At 35.5% G+C, this 19,157-nt stretch overlaps 2 protein-coding genes and 1 non-coding gene across 3 annotated transcripts; 1 reads left to right on the top strand and 2 right to left on the bottom strand.

Annotated features, from left to right (window-relative positions):
- Positions 1 to 6,083: 6,083 nt before the first annotated feature.
- Positions 6,084 to 8,902, bottom strand: LOC146931137 (uncharacterized). Its single transcript, XM_085702615.1, has 3 exons — positions 8,305 to 8,902; positions 6,640 to 6,849; positions 6,084 to 6,556 (listed from the first exon to the last, which is right to left on the bottom strand). The coding sequence occupies exons 1-3, from the start codon at positions 8,884 to 8,886 to the stop codon at positions 6,488 to 6,490; spliced, it is 861 nt and encodes a 286-aa protein (XP_085558741.1). The 5' UTR covers positions 8,887 to 8,902; the 3' UTR covers positions 6,084 to 6,487.
- Positions 8,903 to 8,995: 93 nt separating this feature from the next.
- TRNAP-CGG (transfer RNA proline (anticodon CGG)) lies at positions 8,996 to 9,067 on the top strand. The gene has a single exon. It is a non-coding gene; the product is annotated as a tRNA-Pro (tRNA).
- A 7,149-nt stretch (positions 9,068 to 16,216) lies between these two features.
- Positions 16,217 to 18,111, bottom strand: LOC146931135 (uncharacterized). The gene is made up of 4 exons (XM_085708324.1): positions 17,316 to 18,111; positions 17,037 to 17,153; positions 16,801 to 16,942; positions 16,217 to 16,652 (listed from the first exon to the last, which is right to left on the bottom strand). The coding sequence occupies exons 1-4, from the start codon at positions 17,954 to 17,956 to the stop codon at positions 16,503 to 16,505; spliced, it is 1,050 nt and encodes a 349-aa protein (XP_085564450.1). The 5' UTR covers positions 17,957 to 18,111; the 3' UTR covers positions 16,217 to 16,502.
- Positions 18,112 to 19,157: the final 1,046 nt, after the last annotated feature.

Raw genomic sequence — 19,157 nt, 5'->3', positions numbered from 1 at the left:
AGTAATTTTTTACATATTATCATATAAAATGATCAAAATTCTCTATTATGAGCGATAAAAATTCAATTTTATTTCGTTGACGTTTTTGGTAAATAAGATTTAATCATTATAATTATAAATGATAAAAAATAATATTTTTTTAAAAAAATAACTCATTTAACTATAAATTTAAGAGTTTGGTGTACTGGTACACTCAAATATGTTGGGTGTACGGCAGAATTTACCTTATATATAATATACTAATACAACATGAGAGATTGTGAAAAAAAAATTACAAATGCTATGTGGACATCATTTTTGACGTCGAACATCGTATTTATATATGCATGGATACAATGCACTCTTTCTCCCTCCCTCAAATCACATCAAATTTGTAATAGTGTATTTTTATACGATGTTTGAATACAATGTCAATTTTTTTATACTCAAATAACATCACTCTAATTTTATTAAAAAAAATATATCGATGCCTTGAAGACAATGGGTTACCTATGATATGAACATTTCTATTATTTAACTTTGCCCACGTAATAATCGCCGTTTTGCTCCTTCCATAATTTGGTGCTTTAATAAAACTAACTCATAATTTTAAGATTACTAACTCTAAAGATTTAGTCTATTATGAAGAAAAAAATAAGTCTTAGATTCAGAAGTTGGGTGTTTGGGTTCAAACCCGAACTTTGCATATATTATACAATATTCCTGTCAACTGAATTAATCGTGCAGGAAACACTAAATTCTTTTATAATTAATAGTGTACTTGATTAAGAAAATCATATTTGTCTTTGATTGAATTCTTTCATTCTAATTTTTTTTTTTTTTTATAAAAAGAAGAATAGTTTTAAGATTACTTAATCCTTTTCCATATTGTTTGTGCCCCTTATTGTTTTAATTTTCTTCAAACGTGTTTTTGTTTGCCAAATTTTTTTGTTGTTTAATTTTTGTTTTTCTACCCTTATCACATGTGATGTGATATCCATTAAATGCTTATGTCTCACCCAAAGTAACATAATCATGCTAGATGACACTTACTAATTTTTTTTTTACGAGAGGTGACTAATAATAATGAAATCTGAATCTACTAGTATCTATTTTCCATACCCCTTCCCTGGTATTTCTTGTCGCCACTAAGACTTACTGTACATAGCACCCATTTAGGTGTGTGTGATGGTTTCCTATTTTTATGCTTTTGTGTCAACTAATATATTTACCAATACAGATTATTTATTCGCCCAAGATTTTGTTTTTGTCTCACGGTTACATGGTATAATAATTATCAGATTTTTTATAATCTTTATGTATATAAATATAGTCTAATAGATTGATATAGCATTTTCTTTCAATTATATTGTTCATTCAAACTATAATACTATTTAAATATTTAATAATTAAAAACAATTAAACTCAATTGCAATAGAAACAATATTGGGATAACTAATTTTCATCTTTTTTTTTGTCAAGTAGCCTAATGGCTAGAATTCACCTTATAAGGTGAATAAGTGGGGTGTCCGAGGTTCGAACCCCGGCCCCTGCATATAATAATGCATTGTCTAGGCATGGCAATGGGGCGGGGTGGGGATAGGTTTTACCTTCCCCATCCCCATACCCTATTCTCATATACTTACTCGTTACCCTACCTATACCCAACAGGGATGAGAAATCGAACCTCATCCCCGTCCCCGACGGGTTCGGGGATCCCATCCCCATCCCCGTACCCGCAGTGAATTATTTTTTAATAAAAAAAAGTTTTTTTTTCCAACCCCAATGGCAATTTTGTAAAGCATTATGTTCCCTTTAACATTTCCTTAACATAATGATTTGGTTGCTCCTTTAAAAATCAAAGGCAATTTTTATAACATGGGAATTATTAAACCAAATAACATAACATGATCTAGGATTGTGTTTCTATTTATATAAAAAGGGGTAAAAAAATAATTTTTTACATTTGGGACGGGTATGGGTTCGGGGTGGGTACATATAACCCCGTTACCCGTCCCATACCCGTGTTTTAAAATCGGAGAAAACCCAAACTCATACCCAAACCCAGTCAAAGCGGGAAAAACTCGTCAAATCGGGGTTGATTTGGGCGGGTACCCATGGCGACGGCTATTGTTGCCATGTCTAGCATTGTCCTACAACTGAGCTATTATTTGTCAAAATTATGTGATTGTAGTATGTGCCAAAAAATCTATAAATATATGTGACAAAATATATAACACAATGAAAATTGCTGTTCACACATTAGAGAAGGCTGGGACACACATGTAAAATACGCTTTTGCCCCCTCGGCAGTTAACTGCCGAGGAATTTGAAATCCGGCTGCAGTTAACTGCCGAAGAATTCCTCGGTAGTTAACTGCCGAGGAAAGCATTTATGCAGACAGCAGGTTCTGCATTAATGCTAAGCATTTCCAAGCCATTTTTCGGCCAGTTTTTACCTGTAATTTTACCAGAGCATTTCCATATGCAATTCAAATTATACAACAATGAAACTCGGTCATAAACAAGAAAAATACAATATCTTTTACATATGTCCATAATTAAATCAAACCGACATTTGGTTCAAACCACACAAAAGTTTGAAATTCATCAAAACGGAACATAGTGTCCATAATCAAACAACACATTACAGGTCATTACACATCATTAAATTAAATCCCTACTTACATTCATTACAATTGCATATGGAACGAACATATATATATAATACATTATTTTCCACCATATTCCTAAACATAAATCCGACGTCGCTATCGTCTTTAATAAGCCAAGGCATATAGCTTGCCGTTTTCCATGCGAATTCATCTCTATCTTCTCCTAGGTCTATCATTGGCATTAGAGCAGACAAGTGACGTGTATATTGATTTTCACCAAGATGCTCAAAATAAGTGTTAAGTTGTGTCTTCAAATCATCAATAGAGTCCGTCGGTGTTATCATAACCTTAACCGTCTTTTTAAACGCGCAATACCTAACACGACCTTCAATTCTTGCAACCTCTGACATGTTTCACTTGACAAAAGCTTTAACAAAATAATCATAGATTAGAACAAAATTAAATGGAATGTAATAACGAATAAATCAAATGCGTAAACATTAATAAGCTATAAATAAGTATTGCACTAGTTTCAAGTCAATAAAAGTCATATTATCATATATATCAATATCATTTACATAATGTTACTTATATATTGGCCACAAAAAATTGGCATTACAATTTTGACCCCAAAATATACGTCGGTGTAATTTCTACCAAAAAAAAGGACTAACACCGACAAAAAAATCCCTAGTTAATTGCCAAGTGATTGGAGAAGATCAAGTGACATAAAATCTTCCTCATCTTCCGCAATAACTTCAAATTGTTGCTTTGGTTTTTCGGGAGTGTCCAACAAAATAGGCACCGCTTTGTTTGATTCCTTTTGTGGTTTCGGCGGTTTGTTTCCACTTTCAATAGCCATGAGCTTTCGGAACAACTCATGTTGATCCAAATACTCATCTTCCCAAGTCACCGCATCTTGTTTCTTGTGATTGTGCCACTCCGCAGTGTGTTGAAGCAACAACATGTTATGTATTTTCTCCCAACAAGTACCCAAATCACCCACACTATTGTCTAAATATTTCTTCACCAAAGCATGAGCCGATTCTACCCTATTGGTGGATCTACAACCAAGATGCAACACACGGTCTGTCCATACCCTCACTATTTTCTCCTTCACTTCATTCAAGGTGGTCATGGCATAGGCTAGGAAAGGTGGGAAATCACTACAAGCATCTTGGAACTCCACTAATGCATTTGCATATAACTCTTGAGTGGACGATTCAACCATATCTTTCCATGCCCTCATGATCTTCTTGACAACATCGCGATTACTCACCTCTTTCCCATCCTTTTTTCCCATAGGATATTTACAATCTAAGACGCACCTTTGTTTAACATTTGCTTGCACATGAAAGTAACAATTCATACCATAACTTTCCGGGAAAACAATTCCAACCGCTTTCATCAAAGACCCATCTCTGTCGGTAACAATCACCTTAGGCATATTCATCTTTGAAGTAAGAAGTTTACGCAACATTTTTAAAACCCAAACAAAGTTTTCCTCTTTCTCATGCATCAAGAATCCAAACCCAACCGAATATGTCAAATCGGTCGAAGTTACCCCAACTACCTCAAACATTGGCATCTTATACAAGTTGGTTTTGTAGGTGGAGTCCATAACCAAAACCGTTGGAAAATTGTTAAACAACTTAACGGATGTTGGATGAGCCCAAAAGATATCTTCGATTGTATTACTTTCACCATGTGTTCTTGAGTAATAAGTATAGTTGTGCTCCTCCAACTTCGAGATTAGATATTGCAACGGCTTCTTGTCACCTCTATTTGTCTTCCATATTTTTTGACGTTCATTGTACACTTGCTTCACATTTGTCATGCAATGTGGTCTTTTGTTCTTCAAGTGTATCAAAATATTTCTTGGAAGCATCTTGCTCTTGGTCAAGTCATGTACAATCTTCTTGTCATCCTCCTTTAATCTACCGGCAAGAATGTGTCCTTCTAAAGCCGGCTCCATCGCATGGTTGTGAACTCCATTAAGAATGTTCAATCCCCATTCCTTTGTTTGCGTACTTTGATATCCACTAATCATGAACAAGCACCGGCATTTTCTTGAGCCCGTTGTCGCATGCTTTGGTTTTTTTTTAGGCACTTTGTGAGCTCCACTCCTTTCACACACTAGGCGCAATATTGGATGGATCAAGCTTGATCTTTGTGTAACAATTGTAAATCCCGCCTTATTTGCTTGACACCGTACCCACCCAAGCAATTCTTCTCTATCTTGAAACTTAATGTCGTCAGAAAAAAACCTAGCCGTGTCCACTTCGTGGGCTTGAAGTGGGACGACACCGGGGCTAACATATTTAGAAGCTTGTTCAATGCTTGGTTTGACTTCAACCTTAGGCGGCTTGACATCTCCGGAAATTTGGACAAAATTACGTTTTGTCTCTCCCGAAACATCTTCCGCGTTCTCGGTCATTACTATAATTAAACAACACATAAATATGAATTAACAACTAACTAATGCATAAGCATCAATGCCATAATGAACTAAAACAAAAAAAACAAAAAAAAAATCAAAGAAAAAAAAATTTGAAAAAATGGCAGTAGCTGCCATTTTTTCGCTCCAGAATTTTTGCCTATGTAATCCTCGGTACTTAACTACCGAGGTTTTCCTCGGTACTAAACTACCGAGGTTTTCCTCGGCAGTAAGCTACCGAGATTCCCCATAACAGGGTTCTACGTAACTGACGTAGAAACCCATTGCATAATAAAAAAATAAACCGATTAAAATGCTCAATACCTGTTTTTTTACGTCAAAAGTGTGTTGATACATCCTATGCTTGATGCTTGAATCATTTTTGAGCAAGATTTCATTGAAAAAAAATGTTGGATTTGGGTGGATTGAAAGAAGTTTTATGGAAGATGATGAAAATAGTGTGTAGGGGGAGCAGGTGACTGTTTCATCTGATGAAACAGTTTTTCTCGGCAGTTAACTACCGAGGAATTCCTCGGCAGTTAACTGCAGCCGGATTTCAAATTCCTCGGCAGTTAACTGCCGAGGGGCAAAAGCGTATTTTACATGTGTGTCCCAGCCTTCTCTAATGTGTGAACAGCAATTTTCTAACACAATTAAGCTAAGTAAAAAAGTGGTTAACGTGTCTATCTTTTCACTGGTACTGGACTACATGTAAATTTTGAATAGGCTGTTGGTTTGGCACAGCACCTTATAAAAAGTTGTTGCCCAATAGTATTGATCCCCTCCTAATTTGGTTTTTAAAAGAAAAAGGTAAACTAACAAACATTTAATTCAAGTTAAGTTGATGATGTGGCTACTTGTGTGTTGACACTCAATTGATTTGTTTTTATTTGTGTGAGCTTAATTGGTATAATCCTTGGATGATATGAGATGTGAAATGATATTTGTGAACTGAACAACACAATCACATTGATTGTAGCATACCAGTACTTGTCAAAAAATTGTTTATCATTTTCTTTAAATCCCTTGGTAACCAATGTCAGTAGAAGATAATTCCTGTAATTCTAGTTTATCTGATTATATCAATATCAATCAAGAGTTTCTGCTACTATTTTTCTCCAAATGGAAGCAACATTCTCCATGAAAAAATTGCAATTTAATAATTTTTCAGATCAAGTAATAACAAAATGCAATTTGTTCATCGCAATAGAATCTACTGATTTGATGATTATTCCACAGAATAAACCAAACTCAATTTAAGACTTCATCCTCTAGCTCTGGTCACAAAGCACATTCCACAACCTCATACAAGTGTTCCTTGATCCAGAAATCGACAATCCCGGAATTCTCATCTGCCAGTACAATGTCCAGTCCTTGGGTATCGGTATGTACGCATAAAAGAGTCTCATTCTTGTTCAGGCTATGCACCACAACAATCCTTCGACGAAACTACGTGTTTATGACCTATTTCCTCTCGCTTTCCATGGCGAACCCCGCCGTGATGATTTGGGTTCTTGTTCCCTACTCTGCAGTTTCACAAGAACATTAGTGAAGCATAGGAAGAGATCAAAATAATTCGAGGTTTAAAAAGATATAGTCCATAACCTACCCTGTTTATTAGTAGTCTTCGTTTATTTTGTTTTTCCAGAAAAAGTTTCCGAACTTGTTTCTTCTTTTCTTCTACCTTCAATTTGGAGAGACTAGGCCTGTATAAAATAAGGGTTCGACCAATCTGGCCAACGGTCACTGAACCAGTTGCTTCTTCCAACTGCTTCACAACATCTTCTAACTCACCTGGACAACTCCCGTGTATTTTAATCTGTAAATGCCATCCAAATTGCAAGTACAAATTAATAAGATGCAAAGATTGTGAACAAGGTCACACTTGTGCATTTTAATGATTAGGAGGCAAAGAGAAAACACACGATGAAAAGGATATGTATGGTCAGTGTAGAACAGTTTTACAGTAACATCCAATGAAAGTATATTGCTTTGTTTAGTTCACTCTTATCAATTGGCAAAGTAATGAGTTTTTACTAATTGTCAGTGTAAAACAAGTTTACATCGACATACACCTCCTTCAAATAAAGATGATTATAAATGCCAGAAAAAATACACTCTGGAGTATTCAAGCTAAAGTCCCCCGAGACATAATTGAATCACGCATTTCAATCTCTAAGAATGCAAAGCAAAGCAAAGCAACTCAAATACAATCACCCAGCTAATCAATATATAGACCATTTTAGGTGCAACACTTAAGTTCATGAAAATCATTCCAGTGACAGTCAAACCAGTGGCCAAAGGAAAGTTGTCAAACACAGTATATCCATGCTTTGCATGCAATGCCACTTCCACACTAGAATAAGATTGCATGTAGTAGTTAGTTTTAGCCACTTTGCAGCAGCTGCGTGACAATGGTAACCAACCATCAAAAAGCACCAAGACTGCAAAGACTATTGCACCAAACCAACTCAAACAATCGTTTTACATACATCAAGTCTGGACACACGAAACATTGACACATACGCAATCATCAAACAAGGCATAGATACTGAGAATAATTTAGGAAAATGGAAGTCAGTGCAATATAACTTCAAGTGTCATGTTGGACATCGGACACCCTTTCAATCTAAAGTGTCGGTGTTACATAGAGACATCCACTAGTTCCTAAATATACTCTTGCTAAATCCAACAAAACACCCCCAAGGCCATTTATTTGTATTGCCCAATGTTGTTAAATACCATCTATAGTGGCGCCAGACCACCGTAGCAAATCGGAATTTGGACAAACTGCTATTTTTCTGCGATACACTATTTAGTACAAAATTATTGTCAACCAGTGGTTACAGTGGCGCTATAGCACTATTGCATAGCCGAATTGAAACAATCTGCTATTTTCTACTATCCACAATTGACAACTCTGGCATTGCCTAATGAATTTGCATTCACTTTATTATTCAACAAATTTGAATGTCTAATTAAGTACCAATAATTAACATCAATGACAAACTCATAGCTACTACGATGCAATGCGACAATTACAGATGCTAAACATAAGGAGAAAAACTACCACATGAAAACAATAACACGTTAGAATTTTAAGCAAATGAAAATAATATGAAACAGTAACCTTAAAAAACACATACACCTACCACCTCAAATTCCTCTTCCCATGTATTACCAAAATATATCAAACAATAACACAGACCAAACCGAAAACAAAGACATTTTTCAGAACACAAATTCCCAAATAAAAAACATAAATAACCATTACCTTAAGAAGTTCATTAGCTTCAAGGTTATCACTGAAAGCAGTAATAAGATTGGGTGTAACACCAGACTTACCCACCAATTGTGTGCTAAGCTTTTTCCCCAAACTATGTGCATAAGACCCAAGTTCTTTCCTTTCCTTCACACTCATACTCGGCACTTCCAGTTTCAATCTCTCTTCTCTCTTTGTCACCAATGGCGACGATGTAGTTTCACTCTCATCCACCATCACTTTGGTATCTTCATAATTCTCTCTTTCACTTTCAAATTCATCTCTTTCTTCATCATATTCATCTTCAATTTCGTCTTCTTCTATGGATTTTGAAGTTGAACCTTCAACGAAGGAAGAAAGAGGAGGGATGTAGGAAAAAGCGCGGGAAGAAAAAGGGGGTGTGGATAAGAAATATGGTGAACGGGTTTTTGGAAGGGATGGGTGAGGGTGAAATTTTCGAAGGGTAATATTGGAAGAAGGAATAAAGAGAGGTTTGAGAAATGAAATGAAAGAGGAAGATGACGGTGACGGTAACGGCGGTTGTGAACGGAGAACGAAGAGGAGGTGAGAGGATACTGATGATGATGCCGTCATCTCTGTTTTGGATTGTGAAATGAAACTGGAACTAAAATTTGATTAAATTAAAAGTGTGAGATTATTTGTATAAAATGTATTTCTTTTCAGTAAAACGATAAACACACAAGGGTGTTTGGTCTAGTGGTATGATTCTCGCTTCGGGTGCGAGAGGTCGTGAGTTCGATTCTCGCAACACCCCTTTATTTTTGTCTCTTTTTATTTATCATTAAAGATCTTTTTTGTTTTTTTAACAAAATTAAGATCATCTTTATTAACTTTCGTAGTGTCCTGTTCGTCTCCGTAATTTTTAGATTACTGAATCATTTTCCATATTGTTTGTGGCACTCAATGTTTTAATCTTGGCTTATTTACACTTTTAACCCCCTAAGTTTTCCAAAGTTATGATTTTGGCCCTCTAAAAAAAACAACTCTTTTCTAGCCCCCTAAGTTTACTTTTTGTTGCAATTTTAGCCCCCTAAATTTACTTTTCAGACCCCCTAATTTCGAGTCAAAAAGTAAACTTAGGGGGCTAAAATTGTCACGAGGGACTAAAATTGCAACAGAAAGTAAACTTAGGGGGCTTGAAAAGAGTTGTTTTTTTTAGGGGGCCAAAATCACAACTTTAGGAAACTTAGGGTGCCAAAAGTGTAATTAAGCCTTTAATCTTCTTCAAACGTGTTTTTCTTTCTCAAAAAATTTGTTGTTTAATTTTAATTAATTTTTCTGCCCTTATGACGTCCATTAAATTTCTATGTCTCGCACAAAGTAACATAATCATAGGTGACACCAAATATTGTAAACAATGTTATATTAGCATGCAGTTATATTGCAGCAAAGCAAGGTGACTATCAGGATATCATCTCTTGCATTCAGAACAAGGTTTCCTCCGATGATAATAACACTCTCACGCAGCCTTTCACTGAGCAAGAATTTCATGACGCAATATTCAGTATGCATCCCGATAAATCCCCGGGACCAGACGGCTTGAATCCTGCCTTCTACCATCGATTTTGGAAGGAAATAGGAGGAGAATTATTTACTGTTGCTACCTCATGGCTCACCTCTGGCACCTTTCCCCCCGAGCTGAATGCAACACATATTGTTCTTGCGCCAAAGGGAGATAACCCAGAATCTATGAAGGACCTTCGCCCTATTTCTCTATGCAATGTCTTATACAAAATAATATCAAAGGTTCTGGCCAATCGTCTTCGACCGCTGATAAGCAAATGGATTTCCTTGGAGCAAGCTGCTTTTGTCCCCTCCCGTTCCATCATAGACAACGCTCTCACTGGTTTTGAGATTCTCCACTACATGAAATGTAAGCATAAAGGAAAGATAGGTGAAGTGGCTCTAAAACTCGATATCTCAAAAGCTTTTGACAGCGTCAGCTGGTCTTACTTACAAGCCATATTATGCAAGTTAGGTTTCTCCCCTCAATGGATATCATGGATGATGATGTGTGTCTCAAACGTTGAATACCATGTCATCTTCAATGGCGACCGCATCGGTCCCATAACTCCAGCAAGAGGTCTTAGACAGGGTTGTCCTCTCTCCCCATACTTATACATTATTTGCGCTGAAGGATTGTCCGCCATTATAAAGAATCATGAGCTGTGAGGTAAACTCCATGGTGCCCGAATTTGTCGTACAGCTCCGCCCATAAGTCATCTCCTTTTTGCTGATGATAGTTTTCTATTCTGTAAAGCAACTATTGAGGAAGCTCAGCAACTTAAAGATGTCCTTGCTAGTTATGAAAATGCTTCAGGTCAAGCGATTAATTTGAGCAAATCTGCCATAGCATTCAGTGCTAATACATCGCAAGACATCATTTCCAACATTACCGCCACTCTTGGTGTCCATAATAATATTGGCAGCAGTAAATACTTGGGATTACCATCCATGGTAGGTCGTAGTAAGAAGGCCATCTTCTCTTATTTAAAGGATCGAATATGGAAAAAATGTCAATCTTGGAGTGCCCGATCCTTATCTCGTGCCGGCAAAGAAATCTTGATCAAATCTGTTGCTCAAGCTATACCTTCTTACTGTATGGGAGCATTTCTCATTCCTACTTCCCTTTGTGATGAAATTGAGAGGATTATAAATTCTTTTTATTGGGGGTCAAAAAAGAATGGTCGTCGCGGTATCAATTGGATGCGGTGGGATAGACTCACACTTCACAGAAGCCTAGGCGGACTCGGCTTCCGAAACTTAGAAGCTTTCAATCTATCTATGCTCGACAAGCAAGGTTGGAAACTCTTATCCGACTCCACCTCCTTACTCACTCGGGTTCTCAAAGCTAAATATTTCCCACGAAGGGATTTCTTGGATGCAAATCTTGGCCATAATCCAAGCTATACTTGGAGGAGTCTATGGAGTACTCAATCCTTACTTTCATTGGGCTATAGATGGAAGATTGGAGATGGATCTAATATTAATGTGTGGAGCATGCCGTGGATCCGCAACCTCCCTTCACTCAAACCATCTACACCACCACCCCCTCACTATGAAGACCTTTCGGTTAATGCTTTGTTGAATCCCGGTCTGAATTCTTGGAATAATACTCTTGTGCACTCGCTTTTTAACGCCACAGATGCTGCTGCCATTTTATCAATTCCGTTGTTTGCTCGCACAGGAACTGATGTCCGGGTCTGGAAGGCAACGGTGGACGGAGCTTATTCTGTCAAATCTGCATACCGTACATGTTCAGATTTATTACTTGCTGCTGCCCCTGTTCAGAACAATGTATGCTGGAATTCTATTTAGAACATCAAAATTCCACCCCGGATTCGCTTTTTTATGTGGGGATTGGCTCACCAATGCTTGCCTACTAGAGTAAACCTTCTCACCCGAGGCATCCCTTGCGAAGAATCTTGTGTATGTTGTGACCTATTGGCGGAAACACATATGCATGTCTTCTTTGTGTGCTCAAAGGCAGTAAATTGCTGGGAACAAATTGGCATCCACAACATTATCCAGGAACTGCTCCCTACTGCTGATAATTTTACCACTATGCTTTTTGATTTGTTGAACAGGTTGTCTTCGCATCAACAATCCTTGGCAGCGATGGTTTTATGGAGCTTGTGGAAAAACCGCAACTCTAAACTTTGGGAAGCCATAGATCACACCTCATCCTTCATCGTCACCCGAGCAAAGGACACCCTCAACGAATGGAGTTGCATGCAAAGAGCAAAGTCACAGGCACACAATGCGGAACACCCTCCCAAATGGAGCAAACCACCGGTGGGCATTATAAAATGTAATGTGGACGCGGCTTCTTTCAACAATGATTCTATTAAGGGGTACGGTATGTGCTTTAGAGACTCTTCCGGACTATTTATGCTTGGCAAATCAGATTATTATTACTCCTCCACCACTATTCTAGAAGCCGAAACCATAGGCTTATTGGAAGCTATCAAAGTGGCCATATCAAACGGAATGCAAGCTGTTTGGTTCGAAACTGACTGCAAAGCTATATCTGATGCTCTTGGCACCACCAACATTCCTCAAAATGAATTTGGTGATCTCATATCTCAATGTAAAAGTCTCTTAATTAATAGAACCGACTTTGTAGTGTCGTATATAAGGAGGCAAGCAAATAAGGTTGCTCATAGTATCGCTAGAGCTTCCTTATCTAACTCTAGCCCCCATATTTTTAATATTGTGCCAACTACTTTGTACCCATTAATTTTGAATGAAATGACTTAACTTTGCCTTTGCTAAAAAAAAAAAGCATGCAGTTACTTGAAAAAATAAATGAGAGCCAAGATAAATTCCATTTAGCTATTCTAAAAATAATTAAAGAACTAAGGCGTCAAACAAAAAAATTCTCAAAAAAGTAGTACTAGTGATTTAAAGGTTTTAACGGGATGAAAACCAGCCTTATAAGAAGGAAGAAAACCAAATACATAATTTTGTAGAGCCCTCGCAAAATTTTGCACTTTTTACAAAGATTTTTAACAATTCTTGAATATTCCCATAAAAAAAAAACAATTCTTGAATATTATAGAGAGATTAAAATAAGACTAACAACTTCAGATACAAAAACTAAGGCCAACATTATGTTATTTTTTGTAAAGCAAAAATTCTAAGGCAAGTATCACTGTATCTATTTAAATGTAATGTTGATGATTTTATTTAAAATTAATGTAACATATATTATGTGCTTTTACTAACAACAACTAAAGCCTATTATAATGCTTTTTTCCCCGAGAGTTCAACGTTAAATTGAAACTCGCATAAGAATGCGTTTTGGAATCCCAAAAAAGTGTGTTTTGGAAGGAATAATTAGAATTTCTGGAGAAATTAGAATTTAACCATTTCAATTCCATTTATTTCTAAAAAAAAAAAATAGATAGAAAAATTATATTATTCAATATTAAAAGTTTAAAAAATTACGGAGCAATTTCCATTATTTTTGAAAATTTATGGAGACTAATTTGCAAAAAAAATTAAAAAAAAAATCAATTTTGGGGATATCTAAATTTGGATACATTCAAATACTTCATGGAGAAATTTTCAATTTCTTTAAAAATAAAATTCCCCCGTCTGTTTGAGTTGGCGGTGAACAAGGAGTGTAGGGTGGAAGAGATGTGGAGGAAGGGGTGGGGAGATGGGGGAGAGGCGTGGGTGTGGCGTCACCGTCTGTTGGCGTGGGAGGATGAGAGTTTGAGGGAGTGTATAGTTTTACTTTATAACACTGTTTTGCAGGATGATGTTACTGATAGATGGAGTTGGTTACCAGACCCTACTAGAGGCTATAATGTAAAAGGTGCTTACAGACTTTTAACCACCATAGGCGAACCGTTGGATAGAAGTCTTGTTGTAGATGTTTGGCACAAACAGATTTCTTCTAAGGTGTCTATGTTTGCGCGGCGCCTCTTTCGGAACCGTCTACCTACCAAAGACAACTTGTTGCATATGCACGTGATTTCTCCAGAGAACGTGACTTGTGTTTCAGGGTGCGGACATCCGGAAACAGCGAATCATTTGTTTGTGGATTGCATTTTTTTTTTAGTTCTATTTGGTACCAGGTTTGGCACTGGCTTGGTATCTATTCGGTGATGCATGCTGATCTTCGACATTATTATAAACAGTTCACTAATATGGCAGGATTACCTAGAATTACCCATGTTTTTCTTAGAATTATTTGGTTTGCTACTGTTTGAGTTTTATGGAAGGCGAGGAACAACTGTATTTTCCAAAATGCGGTTTTTTCTACGGATGGTTTGCTCGAGAAAGTGAAACTCAATTCTTTTTTATGGCTGAAAGCAAATCAAACAACATTTAATTATAGTTATCATGATTGGTGGAGGCATCCAATCCCTTGTATGGGTGCTCATTTGTAGTTATTTTTTTCTGTTTCGACAGGTGCCTATGTTTTGTTAGCACCTAATTTGTGTATATACTTTTGGGTGGGTTTCCCTTTGCACACCTTGTGCTGGGTGATCCACTGTTGTTTATAATATATCATTTTAGTTTGTTCAAAAAAAAAATTCAATTTCTTTTATAGTTTATGGAGAATAATTTTCAAATTTAAAAAAAATATAAGTACCGATTGCCATATTCGAAAAAGCAATAGGGATTTTTGTATAAATTTTTATAACATATAAGTACCAATTTTGAGATTCACGTTCAATATTTTTTTTTTTTAATTTGGAAAATTGCTTCTTAAAGTATATGAATTTCTCCAAATTTAGATTTGACAAGATACTTCAGAAAATCCTTCAATGGAAAGCTTTCAAATTTATTATCCAAACAATTAAATTTACATTAAAAATAATTGAATTATCCTCTAAACTTGCATTCTCTCAATAAAATTGTTAGAGAACTGATATACGATTTGGAACAAAATACATTTTTTAGATGCCTAACTAAATAAAGTATCGAGATTGTTATATTTATTATTAAGAAATTTTTTCAATTTTTTTTATCATATCTTCAAAAGACTTTTACTATCATTTAAAATTAATGTTTATCTAATGTTTCATGATTTTCTATAAGAGAAAATTTGTAAAACCTATATATTAAGAGTTACGATGATTAATAATTAGTACTCCCTCCGTTTCAAAATGAGTGTCGCTTTAGCCAAAAAAAATTGTTTCAAAATGAATGTCACTTTCAGTTTCCAATGCAATAACAACTTTTTCTTTTCAATTGTACCCTCCAATTAATACTCTGCACACTACTTCCAAAGTATTACTTTTAAAACTAACCAATAGTTAATAAGGATAATTTGGTAAAATAATCATTCTCTTTCTTTTAATCATTGTATTTCTTAATATGTGTGTAAACACCTAAAACGACACTCATTTTGAAACAGAGGGAGTATTGGTTTTCCGTAATTATTATCAAGATTGGTAGACTTAAAAAACAACGGAGATTGTTCTTCTCAAAAAAAAATTATTATTATTACTGGTTCATAGACTATGATATGGCGCCCCTATGATTCAGATTCATGATTATGAATTAGCTCTTTGGATTATGTGTTTTGTATATTGGCTGTGATGCATCTCATTGGCTGCCCACAACTCTTCCCAGTAAGATATTCTACCAATTCAAGGTACCATGCTTTTTCATTTCTCCATATTTAAATAACTTTTCAATGTTATAATTTTATTTTTATTTTAGTTTCCCATATTTTCTGACCCCAATTTGATCCCATGTGGATTACTTGCAACCAGGATTGGAACTTTTTTTGAATTAGCATCAATTGGGATTAGAGAACCCCTTCTCAATCGCAAGAATAAGACATTTTGAGATTCTACTTTCAAGCAACTTCGAATAATGCAACTAAAAGGTGAAATGACAGAGACAAATTTATGTACGAACTCTACTGCTTAAGAAAAAGAAAAGCAGAAACATCTGCTGATAGAAAAGGTTCTCAAAGGTCCAAGTATTAAGGAGTATGTACAAACAAACAAGCTCAACTTCCCAAATGATCCAAAACAATATTGCACCATTTGAGTGCAATTTTGAAAGAGCAAAACATCCCTTTCTCTGACCATATTTTCTGAAATGCTTCAAATGGGAAAATAAATCTTTTGACCAAACAATATCACAACCTTTGAAACAAACTACACAATGCAAAGCAGGTATAGCAGCCCCAGAAAGGTAGAAACGACGAAGTTTGACTTGAAAGGGATAACATAAATTGCCATATTTTCAGGCGCTGATCCATAAGGCTATATATTATCACAAATGTGCATGAATTTTTTTGATGGGACAAAGTACTGAGACATAGCCAAAAAAGGAACCCGCAAAAATGACATAAGACAATATTATATAGTTATATTCTCCCATGATAAAGCATTCGTACATAGTAGGGCAAAAAGCTACTAAACCTAGCAAGTACAAACAAACATCATAATCAAATTTCATTACGAACACAAACATCATAGAAAAGACTAAACCGAACCAAACCCTCATTCATCGGCTCAAGACGTGGTGCATCTGTGCCTAGCTATCCACAAGAAGGGTGGACCCCACCACACATCCCTCCCACAAGATTTTTGAAGGGATAAAGTGGCCAAGCTCCACCCAACTATTTCGTGGAATTGGAATTACACACAACAAAATACTTGGTCCATAACCTAATTAACTTTTATACAACACACATGGAATTCTAGAAACACAAACTAATAACGCTTGTAAAGAGGCTTTCCCAATGTCCTCTGGTTTCCTTTGGTTACACCATCCCGAGGTGGACTGAAGCACAGTGGCAGAAATTCCTCGGACGAACAGGGAAAAACCATGCTTCCAAAATGATTCTCTAGTTTCTCTTTTCCCTGCATAGATAAATTCATACTTCAACTTATAACAAAATCCCAAACTTGAATAAAAAAGGGACTAATAAAATAAAGTAAAAATTAGGGCATAAAATGAAATAAAATAGAGAGAGAAAATATAATGATTAGGTCTAGTATGAAACCATACCTGGAGGCGTGCAGCAACCACATGACATGTCTTATTGGAATGGAAGTGTTTCCACTTCTTCTCAGAGGCTGTCTGAAGAAATTTCCAAGCTGCCTCATGCTTGGTGAAATTAACAAAGGCATAACCTTTGTTTAACTCGGTTCTACAAATTAATTAAACAACATCCCAATTAGAAGTGTATTGACACATTTTACACAAAAAAAAGTTGTAGTGGTTTAAGTTATTTGGTGGTGTACCTGAAATCAATAGGTAAATAAAGGAAATCGAAAGCATGAGTACTTTCTTCACCATTGGCTTCTTCAGCATTTTCAAGCATGCAATGTTCCTCCAAGAAATCCAACAACAAATCTCGACTGTACCAACAAGTTGATTAATAAATGAACAATCATGCATGCATCAGTCTTAAATTTTAAAAGCAGTTTCAAACCATAAAGTAGAATAACTAGAAATAAATGCACATAATGAAGGAGAAAGTGCATCTTAAAGTAGGAATATGAAAGGAAATTGAAACATACGTGTATTTGCTAGGAATGTTTTTTATCATAACCGTTGTTTCTTCACCATCTTCCTCAACCGGTACCAACGGAAAACGACCTCCACTATTCTTCTTGTGATAATGATGACGAACATGTTTTGCATGGCGATGGTGATTCTTTCTCAGCAAACGATCATCATCAACTTTCTTCTCTTTTTGTTCAAAGTGTTCATCATCCTTGCCTGCTCCCTTCCTCCTCCACTCAAGACGACCTCCGGATCTGACCCCATGAGAACGACGGTGTTCCATTTCACCACCACTTACAACCTCATGAAAAACATGGTTCGAATCATCAACCTCAATAAATGGCTCCACCGCCATGTCATTTTTCAGCTCTTGTTCATGGTTTTCAAAACAATCATGAAAATGGGTCGGTGGCTTGATTTCGGATTCAAACCTGTGAAAAGTGGGTTGGTGGTTTGGAGGTGGATGAAAGTGGAAAGGAAAGGAAGTTGAGAAAAATGGATGTTTTGAAGCTACGGGGTAGTGGTAGAAATAAGGATGTGGACGATAAAGAGGAGTTGAAAAATGGTAGTAGAGAGATCGTGGTTTTTGAAGTTTGTTGTTTGGAAAAAATTCAGGAGCTTCTGCGTTTAAACGTGGAGCAACAATGGAAGCCATGGATTTTGATATGGAAGTAGTAAGAAGAAGAAGGAAAGGAAGAAGAGTTAGAGAGAGAGAGATGGGTAAATGTGAAGAGTGATGATTGTATTTATAGAAGAGTGATGGATTTTGACAATGGAAGGTTTAAGTGAAAGATGACTGATTGCTGTTTGGGGCGGACGTACTTCAGTTTCAGTCACAATACTGCTTTACTTTTTTTCTTGCGTCATTAACCCATTCTTTTGTTTTTCTTTTTTAAAGTTATTGTGTACTGGCTCGGTCCCAAATTATAATTAGAAAAAAAAAATCCATTTTCTTATCCCAAATCTCAAGTTATAAATAAAAAAGGCAAATTTTTAACATACTTGATTATGTTATTTTAAAAAAAAAAAATTTGATATTTATAAAATCATTTTTTAACAACTTTCTCTCTCATGCTCATGCTCACAATTTTTTTTTCCTTTTCTCTCTCTATTGCTTTGGTTTATGTGTCAATACTTCTTTTTTCGTAAAATTATGGTTGTTCCAAAAGTTGTCAATAAAATGATTGTTCAAATAACACAATTCTTTAATAAATCATCTTTTTCAAAGTGAAATTAAATACAAATTGCATTTAGTTTATTCTCTCTTGTTTTCTCCGTAAGAAATAACTAATGAAAATTGTTTTTAGATACATTTTTCCATGAAACTAGTTTCAAAAGGAACACAAAAAACTATACTCTAAATTATCATGTTTTAGTTTTCTTAATAAGTGTGACATATTATTATTTTTTGCTTATAATTGGGACAGAGGAGTATAATTTATTTATTTTTACAATGATAAAAAGTTATTGTGTATAATTTAGGGTTAAATATGTTTTTAGTCCTTTAAAATCATGAGTTTTCAAGTTTAGTCCATATAAAATTTTAATGGTAATTTTAGTCCTCCAAAATATTGTAGTTTGTAATAATAGTCCATATTTTGAAAACTTTTTACAAAAAATAGATACTTTTAGTCCTTCAAAATATAGTCCCTATAAAATGCAAATAAGGACTAAAAAGTGAGTGAAATTTATGTAGATACTAAACTTGAAAGTTTATAATTTTGTAAGGACTAAAAACATATTTAACTTTATAATTTATTGTGAATAGGTTATCGTATCATGTCGTTTCACAATTACTAATTTCTCTCGGAAAACATCTGCACATAACGTGAATTGTTTCTTCCCTCCGTAATTTT

The sequence above is a fragment of the Medicago sativa genome, chromosome 4, assembly GCF_051527215.1.
Source record: "Medicago sativa cultivar Bolivia chromosome 4, Bolivia_mono, whole genome shotgun sequence".
NCBI lineage: Eukaryota > Viridiplantae > Streptophyta > Magnoliopsida > Fabales > Fabaceae > Medicago > Medicago sativa.
This window is presented reverse-complemented; position numbering and strand designations above follow the sequence as displayed.

What these genes read in the sequence shown, in the direction of transcription:
- LOC146931137 (XM_085702615.1), bottom strand. Translation starts at nt 8,886, where the DNA reads ATGACGGCATCATCATCAGTATCCTCTCACCTCCTCTTCGTTCTCCGT. An exon ending in AAGCTAATGAACTTCTTAAG is followed by an intron (nt 6,850 to 8,304) that starts GTAATGGTTATT and finishes TGGCATTTACAG; the next exon opens with ATTAAAATACACGGGAGTTG. An exon ending in GAAGACTACTAATAAACAGG is followed by an intron (nt 6,557 to 6,639) that starts GTAGGTTATGGA and finishes GTGAAACTGCAG; the next exon opens with AGTAGGGAACAAGAACCCAA.
- LOC146931135 (XM_085708324.1), bottom strand. Translation starts at nt 17,956, where the DNA reads ATGGCTTCCATTGTTGCTCCACGTTTAAACGCAGAAGCTCCTGAATTT. An exon ending in TATTTACCTATTGATTTCAG is followed by an intron (nt 16,943 to 17,036) that starts GTACACCACCAA and finishes ATTAATTTGTAG; the next exon opens with AACCGAGTTAAACAAAGGTT. An exon ending in TGGTTGCTGCACGCCTCCAG is followed by an intron (nt 16,653 to 16,800) that starts GTATGGTTTCAT and finishes TTATCTATGCAG; the next exon opens with GGAAAAGAGAAACTAGAGAA.